At 37.7% G+C, this 12,087-nt stretch overlaps 1 protein-coding gene across 2 annotated transcripts; it reads right to left on the bottom strand.

The window, feature by feature from the left end:
• Positions 1 to 2,063: 2,063 nt before the first annotated feature.
• LOC146362427 (tumor necrosis factor-like) lies at positions 2,064 to 12,087 on the bottom strand. 2 transcript variants are annotated; one of them, XM_084919192.1, is made up of 6 exons: positions 11,815 to 12,087; positions 9,728 to 9,806; positions 3,852 to 8,534; positions 3,701 to 3,728; positions 3,511 to 3,567; positions 2,064 to 3,076 (listed from the first exon to the last, which is right to left on the bottom strand). In XM_084919192.1, exons 3-6 carry the CDS (start codon positions 4,020 to 4,022, stop codon positions 2,619 to 2,621), a joined length of 714 nt encoding a protein of 237 aa, XP_084775318.1. In that variant the 5' UTR covers positions 4,023 to 8,534; positions 9,728 to 9,806; positions 11,815 to 12,087; the 3' UTR covers positions 2,064 to 2,618. The 2 variants fall into 2 exon arrangements, with proteins under 2 accessions (XP_084775318.1, XP_084775317.1); XM_084919191.1 differs by having other exon boundaries at positions 3,852 to 9,806.

Here is a 12,087-nt window from a genome sequence, read left to right as displayed (position 1 = left end):
GGAGCCGGCTCGCCTCGTTCACTTCAAAGAGTCGGCTCTAAGAGCCGTTTCATTCGCGACCAACACATCACTAATGTCTTTGGGAGAAAGCCAGAGTACCCAGGTGGAACCCACGCAAACTCCACACAGAAAGGATGATGGTGGAATTGAACTCAGGACCTCTTGCTGTGCGGCAACAGTGCTAACCACCGTGCCACCGATTTTTGGTTTTTCACACAATAACCCATAATGAAAAAATGAACCAAATTTACATAAAATTCTTGCAAATCTATTTAACATAAAAAAAATAAAAATAAAAAATTTACAAAGATATACAGTCTGACTTAAAAATGCATCTCTTCTGCCATTATCCTTGTAGGGTTTTTAGGGACCTCTTGAAGTGTGGTCAATAAACAAAAAAGACAGTATAAAAAAAACTATTTACTGTGAGATAAATACTTTCCACTGGTGATATTTGGTACAGCTCTGTAGGCAGCTGGAGGAGGAAGCAGGGGAATTACCACATAAGCAGGGAGTTCCCCTTCTCCCTTCCACTCTGTTAAAGTGTTGAGGAATTATTACTCTACTGGAAACTTTCACAGTGCCAAATACAAAAACTTGCACTGTTAATGGATATGAACACAGAGCTAAGTCATAGTATCTTACGTAATAACCAGGCTAATATTACCCACTGTCAGCAGTGATGAGCTCATACGAACACAGTCAAAAGTCATGTAAGTCACATAAGTCATGTAACCATGCAGCCCTGTACTTAAATACATGTTACCATGTATTTTTAATTAAAGTAATCTAACTCAGAAGGGGTTTAACATATTGTCTAATTCAAAATGCATTGACTATATTTTTCAAAAGTGTTGGCATTAAAATGCTATTTAATTCTAGAATGGCTTTTTTTAATTGTTTGTTTTGATTGAGTTGAATCAAAAAAACAAACCATATCAAGTTTTTCTGAGAGGTTACATTACCATAAGTAACATGTAAGCTTTCTAATATCAGCTTTTAGACATTAACAGCAATGTCTGAAACATTAGCAGAAACCCCATCCTTGAATCAGGCTTTAAACCAGGTTCCGTACACGAGGGATTTGAAACTGCATTTACTGTGTCAGCAACACAGTTCTGTAACGTTACATGGTCTGCCACTTTGTGGCCTAGTTGCTGTAGTTCTTCCACTTTGCAATAATACTACTAACAGTTGATTGTGGAATATCTTACAAACTGACTTGTGGCATTCATTACAGGACCACACTTGGAGCTCTTTAGAGCGACCCAGTAAAAATGAATTCTCTGTTATAAGTACTAAGATGTGTAATGGTATCAAATCCTGCAGACAGTGACAATTTAGAATGAAACGTGGGTCTCCTTTTTAAAAGCACAAATGAATTTAAATTCACTTTAAATATATAGTATGTTATTTGCTAGAGGTTTCTCAATCACTGTGTGCAACCTTTTTGTTCAGCCCACTAAGTTAAAGCTGTATGAACTTCAACCGCATCTGAGTTGTTGTTCTTTCATTTAAAATTCATTGTAGTAATGTACAGAACCAAAATGAGGAAAAAAAGGTGTCTCTGTAAAATATTTATGGACCTAACTGTATTTCCCCCATTTCCATTTCACTGACTGGAGGCAGGACACTGGGAGGGTGATTACATGAAAATAAGTTGCACATTTAATTTTACTTCATTTGCAAGTATTATAAAGTATTCTTTTAGTGTGCATGCAGTTGAAAGGTAACATATACATTTCAATAATGGTGTCATAGAGACAAATATCTCAGTATTTAGCAAGCATGATAAATTTGGGTCATCTCGATGAAGTAACTGTTACACTCCTCCACTTCCATGACTGTTTCGCTGCACACAACAAGAGGACACACTGTGCTCTGTGGTTATTACCGTGTGTTAATTAATTGTCCCATCGCACACACTAGCAATACTTTGAGCTTTCTTTAGCCGTTGTGGCTCATTTGTTTGCTCTGTTTAGTTTGACCCTGTAGCATGTTTGATATTTTTTATTTTTTTTCACTGGTTTGTAAAATGATAAACACAGCTCTTGCAAACATGATTTCTTTATAAGCTGAGTTTTATTCAAATATTTCAGAGTACCACAGGCACTATAAATTCTTAGACATTTGTTTGTACTTGCCATAAAACGAAACAAATAGTTTCATAAATAAAAATCAGCACAAATACAGTTGGACATTCAGTATAAAACACACAATAAAATTAATAAATATATACGTATTTCAATAAATAAATAAATAAATACAACAAATAAAATAAATACGACAAAGATATGTTAAATAAATAAATTCCCCAAAAAGTAAACCCTTTGTTTTTCTATTCTGTCAGCCTGTAGTGACATGGTAGCACTCTTTGGTTGACTGCTGTAGTTACAATGGTTTGATTTACTTACAAAAATGAAATGACTTGCTGATACAAATATTTCAAGTATGGCCGATGGTAAAAGTACATTTTCCATCACCTCTTTAGTGCAATGTGAACCATCTGTGGCTTCCTCACATTCAATAGTTAAAAGCCTTCCAGAAGGACAGCAGGTCATGGTGGAGAAATGGAGTCTGAGGTCACCATTTCACCTACATGCATCAGACACCTCTCCTCACAAGGCAAAAACACCAAAGAAGTTCTTCCCTGGCTCATCCTCCAATTTCTCCAGCATTGCCTCCTCTGTCTGTGTTCTCAGTCTGTCATGAGCATACAAGTTGAACACAGCCCCCATGTAAACTGCAGAGTACCAGTTCCCATCCTCATCTGAATCCCTACTGGTTGTCTTTTGGCAGACTGTACGGATAGAGTGAAGAATGGTCACATATTTAGGTGCATATGAGCGAGACCAGCGTTGGACAGTGTGGCTCAGGTGGACCATGGGGTGTGAGGAGGTATCGTCGGCATCGCTGCTGCAGTCAACCCGGAAAGATGCTTGGCTGTAAACAAAGTAGAGGCCATCTCGAGGAATCACAATTTCATTTTTATCGAGCTCTAGTCCTCCCTGAGAGTGGGACTGGTCCACATCCTTCTGCCATTCCACTGAGGTCTTTCTACTATAGTTGTGTACTCCTGTTGAATAGTACAGACAAATGGCGGACACCATGGTAAATTTCTGATTAACAGTGAAATAAAACTGCCCTTGAGTCAAGGGTTCCTGAAGAGAAATTTCAAATGAATGAGCCTATTTCTCATTTATCATCTACATTCTTCAGTCTAACTAGAACTCATTTAAATCTCCAAAATATCCAAAGGAAACAGGCATAATGTGCCCTTAAAAATCAAGGAGAAGTTCTAAAACTTTCTGGAAAAACTGGTAAGCTTCCTGAATCAAGAACTTCCTCTAATTATGATCCACTAAATGTCCCATGAATCTCACAGAGACGTGTGATTTCATGATTACAACACTGGGAAAGGTGTAGTATGATTCTCCACAGTCAGTCTAAAATATGCCTGGTAACTTTTTTAGATTGCACTTTTTTTTTGACTTGGGTTTCATCCCTTACCTTGCAAATGAATGGCTGCTCTCACATTTGATATTTGCCTCAAAGTGTGATGGAGATCTGGGAACAAGAAAAGACAGAGAATAGGAATTATACAGTGTTTTCGCCTACTAGTCACTAACATTACTAAGCTAAAAAAAAAAAAAAAAACGTCAATAAGTCCACTACTTTTGTAAGAGTTAAGGGTACTCACCAAAATTGTCCTCATTTTGTCCAGGAGCCTGTTTGAAATAGAGCATGATACAGAACGCTGTTACAGACTGGTTGGTTTTAGGTGAAACAGTTCATTCACTCTGAGAGTCAATGGCGCTCTTGAGTAGTTTAGAGAGTATTTTAAAACCCACCTCAGCACGCCTGTTAACAACGAGGGCAGCAGCAGCAGTAGCAGCGAGGCAAAGTGTGAATGCCAGGAGGGCCATGGTTAGCTTTGACCTGGGCTTGATTTCCTGTGTTGCCTGTTTCTCCGTGTCTTTGTCGATCATTGTATCCAGCACGACCATGCATTCACCTTCCATTGTTTTTAGTGGGTGCCTTCTATCAGGTACAGTTCACTTCTTAGCAGCCTTTCCTCCTCTTCTTCCACCTCTTCTTCTTGTTTGATGCCGCTATCTGCGAGAGGCTGCTTTAAAAGGCTCTTACCGATAGAGGGGGAAACTCCAATGATGTCACACATTTGAGTGAGTGGAGACTCAATGAGGAATAGAGACCCAGTGCCTGGGAGGATCTTACACACCACACCTCCTCTGCACATGGCATGTGTATGATCGAGTTATACCAACATCAAATAAAAAACCAGACACCTGTGTGGAATCCCCTTTTGCACCTCAGTGTACACCCACACAACTCAATAGATCATTTCAAACAGGCACATACACTCACCTGCTGTATACCTGCGTACAGAGGCAAGACCACAGATCACTCTGTTCTACTATTCTAAATTTTTAAAAAGCACATGTTAGCTATTGATGTGAAGTGTTCACATATGTTGTTGTGTTGTCTTCGTTTCTATGTGGGGCAGACACACTGAAAGCCAGTTCAAATGTGGGGCAATAAGTCACAGAAAAGTCTGCAACCTTCAGCTATTCGTCAGTCAGTTTGACCACTATTGCCAAATGTTTTTTACGTTATTGTGTTTGATATTCCACCAACAATTAACTGCCAGTGATGTCATCGTCAACCTGCATTTGTAGTACATGTGTCACTTCCCTAATAACTTTATAAAGGTTTTTTGAATCAAAATGAGCTGTTTCTGTGATAATACTTAGCATTATGTCGTTTGTGAAAAAATGTCCTTGTCCTTTTTATCTAGCTCGTGCTTGGGATTTTTTTTCTGAGTAATATTCACAAAATCTGAAAAATGTTTTTTGGTGTGTCACATAGTAATGTAAAGACAGCACAGACACAACACTGGGGTGATTAGGCTATGTGAAGCACTTGTGACGAGCAGGCTCAAGGAGGGGCATTTGTTTAAACGTGGGTCACTTTGACCCAGGTAAGTAAATCCCTGGTAAGTAGCGTTTTCAGTGGGAGAAACGTTTCGTCACTCACGAAACACTGAGTGACGAAACGTTTCTCCCACTGAAAACGCTACATCCAGATGAACAGAATCAACCTTTTGGGATTCATGTTTTAAATGTGATATACAAATAAGATGTTGTTCTAATTACTAAAAGGCACTCTATGAAGTATGTTCTGAGTACAAACACTTGTCTGTCTGTATCTCTGTGTGCCCTGAGATGGCATGACAAGCCCTTCAGGGTGGACACCACCTTCTTGCTCTCTAACAGCTTGGATAGATCAATGATTAATGGAAATGATGGACTGATTAATGATAAGAGGTTATATAAAAGGTAGAATATATGTAATACATGATTACAAACCATCTGAAACTGTATCATTAATAATCCTTTCCATGGCTTGTTTGTATGAAAACCATCATATGGTAACTGTAATGAGTAAGGATGAGTGTAGGTGTTTCATGTCTATTAGCACACAGGAGTAAGTGTTGAAGATTTAGTCAGCACTCTAGTCAGATAACCAGAGTTCATTACTATTCTGAATTGATTATCATAAATTGATCTTGGAAAACTGAAAAATGGGAACACGCTGCATCTGAATGTCTTTTCATCGTCACTGACAAACCATGCCCTGGAAAGAGGAACACCGTTCTACGTTTGCTGCAACAGCGTGGGAGGCTGTGGTAGCGGGTTGTCTACCAGTGGGAAGGTTGCGTGATCAATCCCTAATCTACATAGGCAAGATCTTGAATCCCCATGTTGTCCTCATTGCCCCCACTAGAGTGTGACTGATTGTGTAAATGTTAGAAACAGCCAGGAAAAAAAAAGCTGTATGATGGTATATGGGACTGGGTGGAAAATACTTTGAGTGCTCAACATAAGTTTAAAGGTGGTATATTTCAGCCAATTGTAAAAACAATAACAAGTGATTTATTTATGTTAGATGCTTACTTTGAAAACTAACATATAATGATATTTCAACTTCACAATCACTTTAAACCATCTTCTGAAGAGAATATGAAAATAGCACTTTATTTTGAAGTAGTCTTTGGTTTCATAGAGGTAACCGACGATAGCCGGTGGTGGAAATCCCAGATCTCGAACACCACAAAGGTTAAGGTGTAGCTCCTGGGCCTCAGGCTTATCTCTGGCCCATAGTTTAAAAACAGCTACCCAGAGGGTGTCACAACACCAAAACGAACAAACCTTAAAAACCTTCTCTACAGAGATAATGTAGAAGAACATATGATATCCCTTTCACATGAGCTTACAAAATAACAGTTGTGTAAAACAGCCATGCCTATTGGGGAGGCTTTGTGACTGCATCACAGTCATCATGGAGAATGTCTGTCTTTATTCTTTAAGCTGCAAGTTTTTAACAGTCATCTTCACGCGAGCGTGAGCCTTTCATGCTCAAACTATATTTTGGGTGGAGTAGCATCTTAAGGTGTTAAATGATGTCACCAGTGGTGGTCAAGATAAGATGAGCTCTATTTTTCTATATCTATCATATATGTATATATTTGTATTAGCTATGAAACAGCTGTGGGAAACAGGAAAGAAGTGTGACCAGTGAGATAGGCAGAGAGGTTGCAAACAGTGGAGTTGTATCAGCTAAAACCAATATATTTGCATAAATAAAAATTGAGTGTGCCCGCAATGCCCACAGGAAGACTCATAGCGACAGCACGGCACATCAAATTCACAAAGTTTACTTCTTACACTGATGGCCACAACATTAGCATATGAAACAAATTTGCTCTCTTTAGAAAGGACTTGTTCAACATATATTAGACAGTGGACAGAGTAATAGATTCTGAAGGTCACTGACATGATTAAATTGGTGACACTTCATGTCTGTGGTGGACTACATTTATATAGACCTTTTCTAATTTGATCACTCACTTAAAGTATATTGCAAACCACCTTCAACTATTCATACAGCACTTATTCTGGCACACAGTCACACACAGAAGTTTTACTATCAGCATTTGGTGCTACTGTGTAGTCACATCCTACTCACACTGTATTATGCTAGATAATTTGGCTTGGCATGTTTCCAAAATGGCGAATGTTAACTGATGAGATGCTAGCTGTTGTTAATTATTATTACAGACAATAAAAATAACTTTTAGTGTAAGAAATATCTGAAAGGCAGACAAAAAACTGGCTGAAGTACACATGAAACAGTTATGGAAGAAACACAGTAACACACTGTCAGCTATTGTTCACTATGTGGACTACAATTATGTTAAACCATCAAAGGTTAAAATAAATACATACATCAAATCCAGAATACTCAAAACAGTTCATCTGTTTTAATGTAGTTTTATTGTCTTATAGCAGCAATGATATCCAACTTTATTACAAGAACTGTCTCCTAATCTCCAAATCTGCCTTAACCGGAAGGCAAAGTACAACCTTTTACTGTAACTCCACAAAACTCTTTCAGTGCTACTTTAGTTTACAAAACTGGCCATGGAATAAAAGACCACGCAAAACCACAAACTGTTTGGAGACTGTTGTCTATCGTCACAGACACATACCAAGATAAAATCTAACACAATCAACTAAAACACTGAAAAGGAGAAGAGGAATCAAAGATGCCAAGATGCATTCAAATAAGCAAAGATACTTTATAACACATTTTTATGTTTCCATGTATCATTTTATATGTCATTCAGTGAAAATGACTAAACATGGTTTTCCATGGAGGGTGAACTTCAGCAGCAGGGGAGTATACGCAACAACAAGACAGAAATTTTATTTAAATTTTTTTCTTTCCTCAGAAACTGCCCCTCATGTGGTCTCCGGCCCACTTACACACAGAGTTTGGTATTTTGTTTAGCAAAAGGATGTGAAAAAAAACTCCCCTCATGTTGCAGTACATCAGTCTGCTTGTCATGCTTTTTTCTCTTTCTAAAACTGCCACGAGAATCAAACTCCCTTTATCTAAAAAAAGACTTATACATTCCCTGAGAAAAGAGGAATACACAGTGCTTTTTGTAGAATGGCCCACTACTCAGCTTCCTCTTTACAAGACAGGATTTGAAAAGCTCTAATAGATAAATAGCTCACCAAAAATATGATGTGGAAATCTTCTCTCTAGAAAGATTTTAATGAAAAATGTGTTTAAAAATTGCCATGTTATACTGTGACTATTACTCACAAATTTAAATTTATCTACAGAGGTTATTATTGTTGTTGTTGCAACATTTTGTTATTATTGTCATGTTCATGGAGCCAGGCTTGGATGGAAAATTTTTAAATTCCTGGTGACCTGCACCTATAGGGACTAAGTAAATGTTGGTTGGGTGGGCATCATGCTAGCATCATGACTCAAACAAGGACAGAGACCTTGGCTTGCTGACCTCTGGCTGCAGAAACTTGAATCTGTATATGGAAAAAACGATGCATAATGCAAAACTATAACTACTTCTCACATTCTTGGGTCTTGGATTACAGAGTCTTGAGCACTTGTGTGAAGACAGGAAGCAAAGCAGAGATTAGCTGAAATAGAAATCGAAGTTACTACACTTATTCAAATCACTTTGCTTAGTTCAAGAATTTTAACCAAACTAAACTGTAAATGGTTTGTACAATCATTTCCAAACTCTGCTGGGTACCAGCAGATGGTGAAACTCTCAATTTTTGTTAATCCGTGTGGCCTTTATTCCACAGAATAAATGCCCCATTCAATTTTAGGGGAAACAACTGTGAATCACTTGTATAACAACTGTAACCACTTGAAAAGAGAGAAAGGAAGGTTTCAGGCTGATGATGATGATAGGTTATCTAAGGACAGAAGAGGGAAAACCCCAGTGCTTTACCTTCTTGGTTTGATTCACTTTTAAACAGGGAAAATTCCAAAATAAATAAACTCTTATTTATCAGTGTAGTTTTGTGCACCAAGATAAATTTTTAATTTAGTGGAGCCAGAAAATGGATACAAATGGATTTATCAAGATGCATTGTAATAGATTCACACAAACACAATTTTCTACAGTAGTGATGCACAGTGCATGAAAGTCCATCCATCCCTCCAAACTATTTCATATAACTTCTTATCTAATTCATGGTTGCAGGGTTGCGGGAACCTACTCCAGCTGTCACAGGGCGGGGTATATGGAAGCATGTGAATGAATATTACACACTGATGTGACACCTCGTACATTAATGTGATGCTCTAACAGTCATCATGATTTTAAGCTTTCCACTAGATGATTAACATCTGGTTAATGGCCCCTTTTTCTTTGAAATCATTTGATTTTTACTTCAGAAAGTATATGTATATGCCAGCATATCTATCTATCTATAGTACCTATCTTTCTCTGAGAGAAAAAAGATAGCTAGCTAGATAGATATGCTGGATACCAGATTTTAGCACATATGTTAAAAACAGTCATTGGGTTTGGTTATAGGGAGTATTTGCTTTTATTGTTCTTTTCTGTTCTTTTGCTTTTATGTAGAAGCCAACTGAATTCAAGTGAATCAGTGAACCAGGTGACCTCTTTCAAAATAGGAAAATGAAAACAAAACTCTTTTCTAAAAACTATAAATACTGTCAAGTCACATGGGTGACAAGTAACCACATGCATTTGAGATAATGTGATGACTTTGGGAAAAAGGAAAAACCAGAGTTATGCAACTGGGGCTGAGGCAATAGTTACTGCATCATCTCATTGTCCATTATTTCAACTTACCTGTCTGGGCAAGGCCACTGGTTGCTCAGAAAGGAATCAAGGAGTGGAAGGGAGGAGGAAGTCCTGTGGAGTTTTGTAGCTGTGGATGAAACCAGGTAGAAAGAAATTGTTTGCGATACTGGTGTTTCCTGTCTCCTTTTCGCAACTAAACCACAAGCTGTTACGTGCATGTTTGTTCCTGTTGTGAGGTGCGTTTTGACATAATGGCGGAGGAGGAGTAGGTCACAGTGGTTTGACATATTTAGAATATCACTGCTGGTATTGATTAATGTTAAAATATATTGTGTATTTGTAGCTTTCTAGATATCTATAAGCCTTTTAAAATTTTGCAAAAAGCATGTCATGTTCTAAGTCCTGATGATTGATGAATTTTGGGTTTCTGATTTGTTGCTCATTCTTTTATCTTAATTCTTTGTTTTTCTGGTTTTCCCAGCGTTTCACACACACACACTCCACAGGTCTGTTGATGACTCTCCAAAGATTTGGATGAGCTCTTTTCTGACAGACAATCTGGACTGTGCAGGAACTTATGCCAGGCTACTTTTTGTGGACTTTAGTTCCACTTTTATTACCATCAACCCAGCTCTACTTCAGGATTCCTCCTGCAGTGATCTACACACACAGCAGATTAGAGCAGACATGCAAGCATCTTTTTTCATTTGTGATTCTTGAGTTTAGACATTTAAAATACATAATTCATCTTCTGCTAATTTAAAGAATATGAGGTTTCAATAATCATTCAGGTGTTTTCTGACTCTACATTTTCTTTTGTCATTAGTCAGCTTTTTCTAATGTACATGTCAAACCTGTTCAGCTGCTTTCCAACTTTGAAACTTTGTCTGTGTGAACTTCAGCTTTCAGCAGTTTTGAACATTAACCTTCAAGTGAATGATTCTGTGTATTTCAGCTCATTCAACATTTTTTAACTTAACATTCCAGCAGTTATTACATTTCAGCTCAAAACATTCAACTATCAGCATTCACACTGCAGTTTCTTCAGGAAATGCTTTTCTAGTTTTGGTTTCATTTCTTGCTGTTTTTGTCTCATGGTTGTAATTCTGTATTATAAATGCAGTGTTGTGACATTACTTTGCTCTGGAATGACTTATTAATGCTCTATATTGTACATATACTATACAATTTACTATACAAAGTAACTGCACTGAATCCTGAATTTAAAATTGAGCTGATGAACTAATACCACATGGTCTGTAGCAACCACATTATTCCTCCAAAACTGAGAACCTGCTGGGCCACGCTCCAGAAATCAAGTGCATCAGTTAGTGTGACGTACTGATGACTTTGCAAATATCTTTAATATCTGGGTCAAAGTAAGAGGTGTATAAATTAATGTAAAACTTAATAAAAACATAATTTATGTCTGCAGAATTAAGGCGTGTATTCTTGATCAAGTGGAAAGTGTCCAACAATAGTCCAACAATAATAAAGGCATAATTTTTCATGTATTCTGTTGTGTTATTTTATTAACAGAAAGGTCAGATCTCTCCATTACTGGATTCAACACAGAATTAAAGTCACCAGCTATTGTAAGTTCTGAGGTTGGCAGGTTGCTTAGTGAAGAGAAAATTTTATGAAGCACCATCTTGTTAGGACTATTGCAATGTAGATACTATAAACTGGCCTTCTGGATCAAAAACTCTATGACTGGATTGTGATTAGGTTTCATATTTTATGGTATATTGCATAGTTGCATTTATACAGCCAAAGAGTTTTCACCATTTTACCATTTTCAAGCATAAAAGCTGTCTATCAATATAGAGTTTGTCTACACAATTTACTGCTTTCATTTACCCCAGAAAATTAATTGTGTGCATCTGGACGTAGCGTTTCCTCACTCAACCAAGTAACTTCTTCAGTCTCAGCTGACTGTAGGTTTCCCCAGCCTTGTAAACAGCAGATTTGCATAATGACTGAAACTAGCACCACTGAATACACAATGGACCGTGACATCAATTTCACGATAATTAATATACAAATTGTCATGACCATTAATCAAGGACCGTGAGAGATCAAGGGCCATTCACAGAAAGTTGGAAAATAACAAAGTTGAAAAAAAGTATTTGTACTTCATTCAGCTGCTTCTGGGTTGTTGAGTTGGTGAATGAGTCCAGTGATCGTTTTGATGATGGAGTCGGGTTACGAGCGGCTCCGTTAGTTTTTCGCTCTTAACCATTGTGAATAATTGTTCGGAGTAGGAATCGATATAATAGTCCAGCTCCTCAGGGTTGAAACCTTGATAATGTAGAGACAGATGTAGTTGGCTCAGTAGTCACTTTGTTTACTTTCCACAAACAGGTCGTAGCCATGTTGGATCACGCAGAGTCTCGTGAGAACTGAGG

Source organism: Perissodus microlepis, chromosome 22 (assembly GCF_051167445.1).
Source record: "Perissodus microlepis isolate ML-2025 ecotype Zambia chromosome 22, ASM5116744v1, whole genome shotgun sequence".
Taxonomy (NCBI): Eukaryota; Metazoa; Chordata; class Actinopteri; order Cichliformes; family Cichlidae; genus Perissodus; species Perissodus microlepis.
Note: the sequence above shows the minus strand (reverse complement) of the source record. Positions and strands in the feature narration are given on the sequence as shown.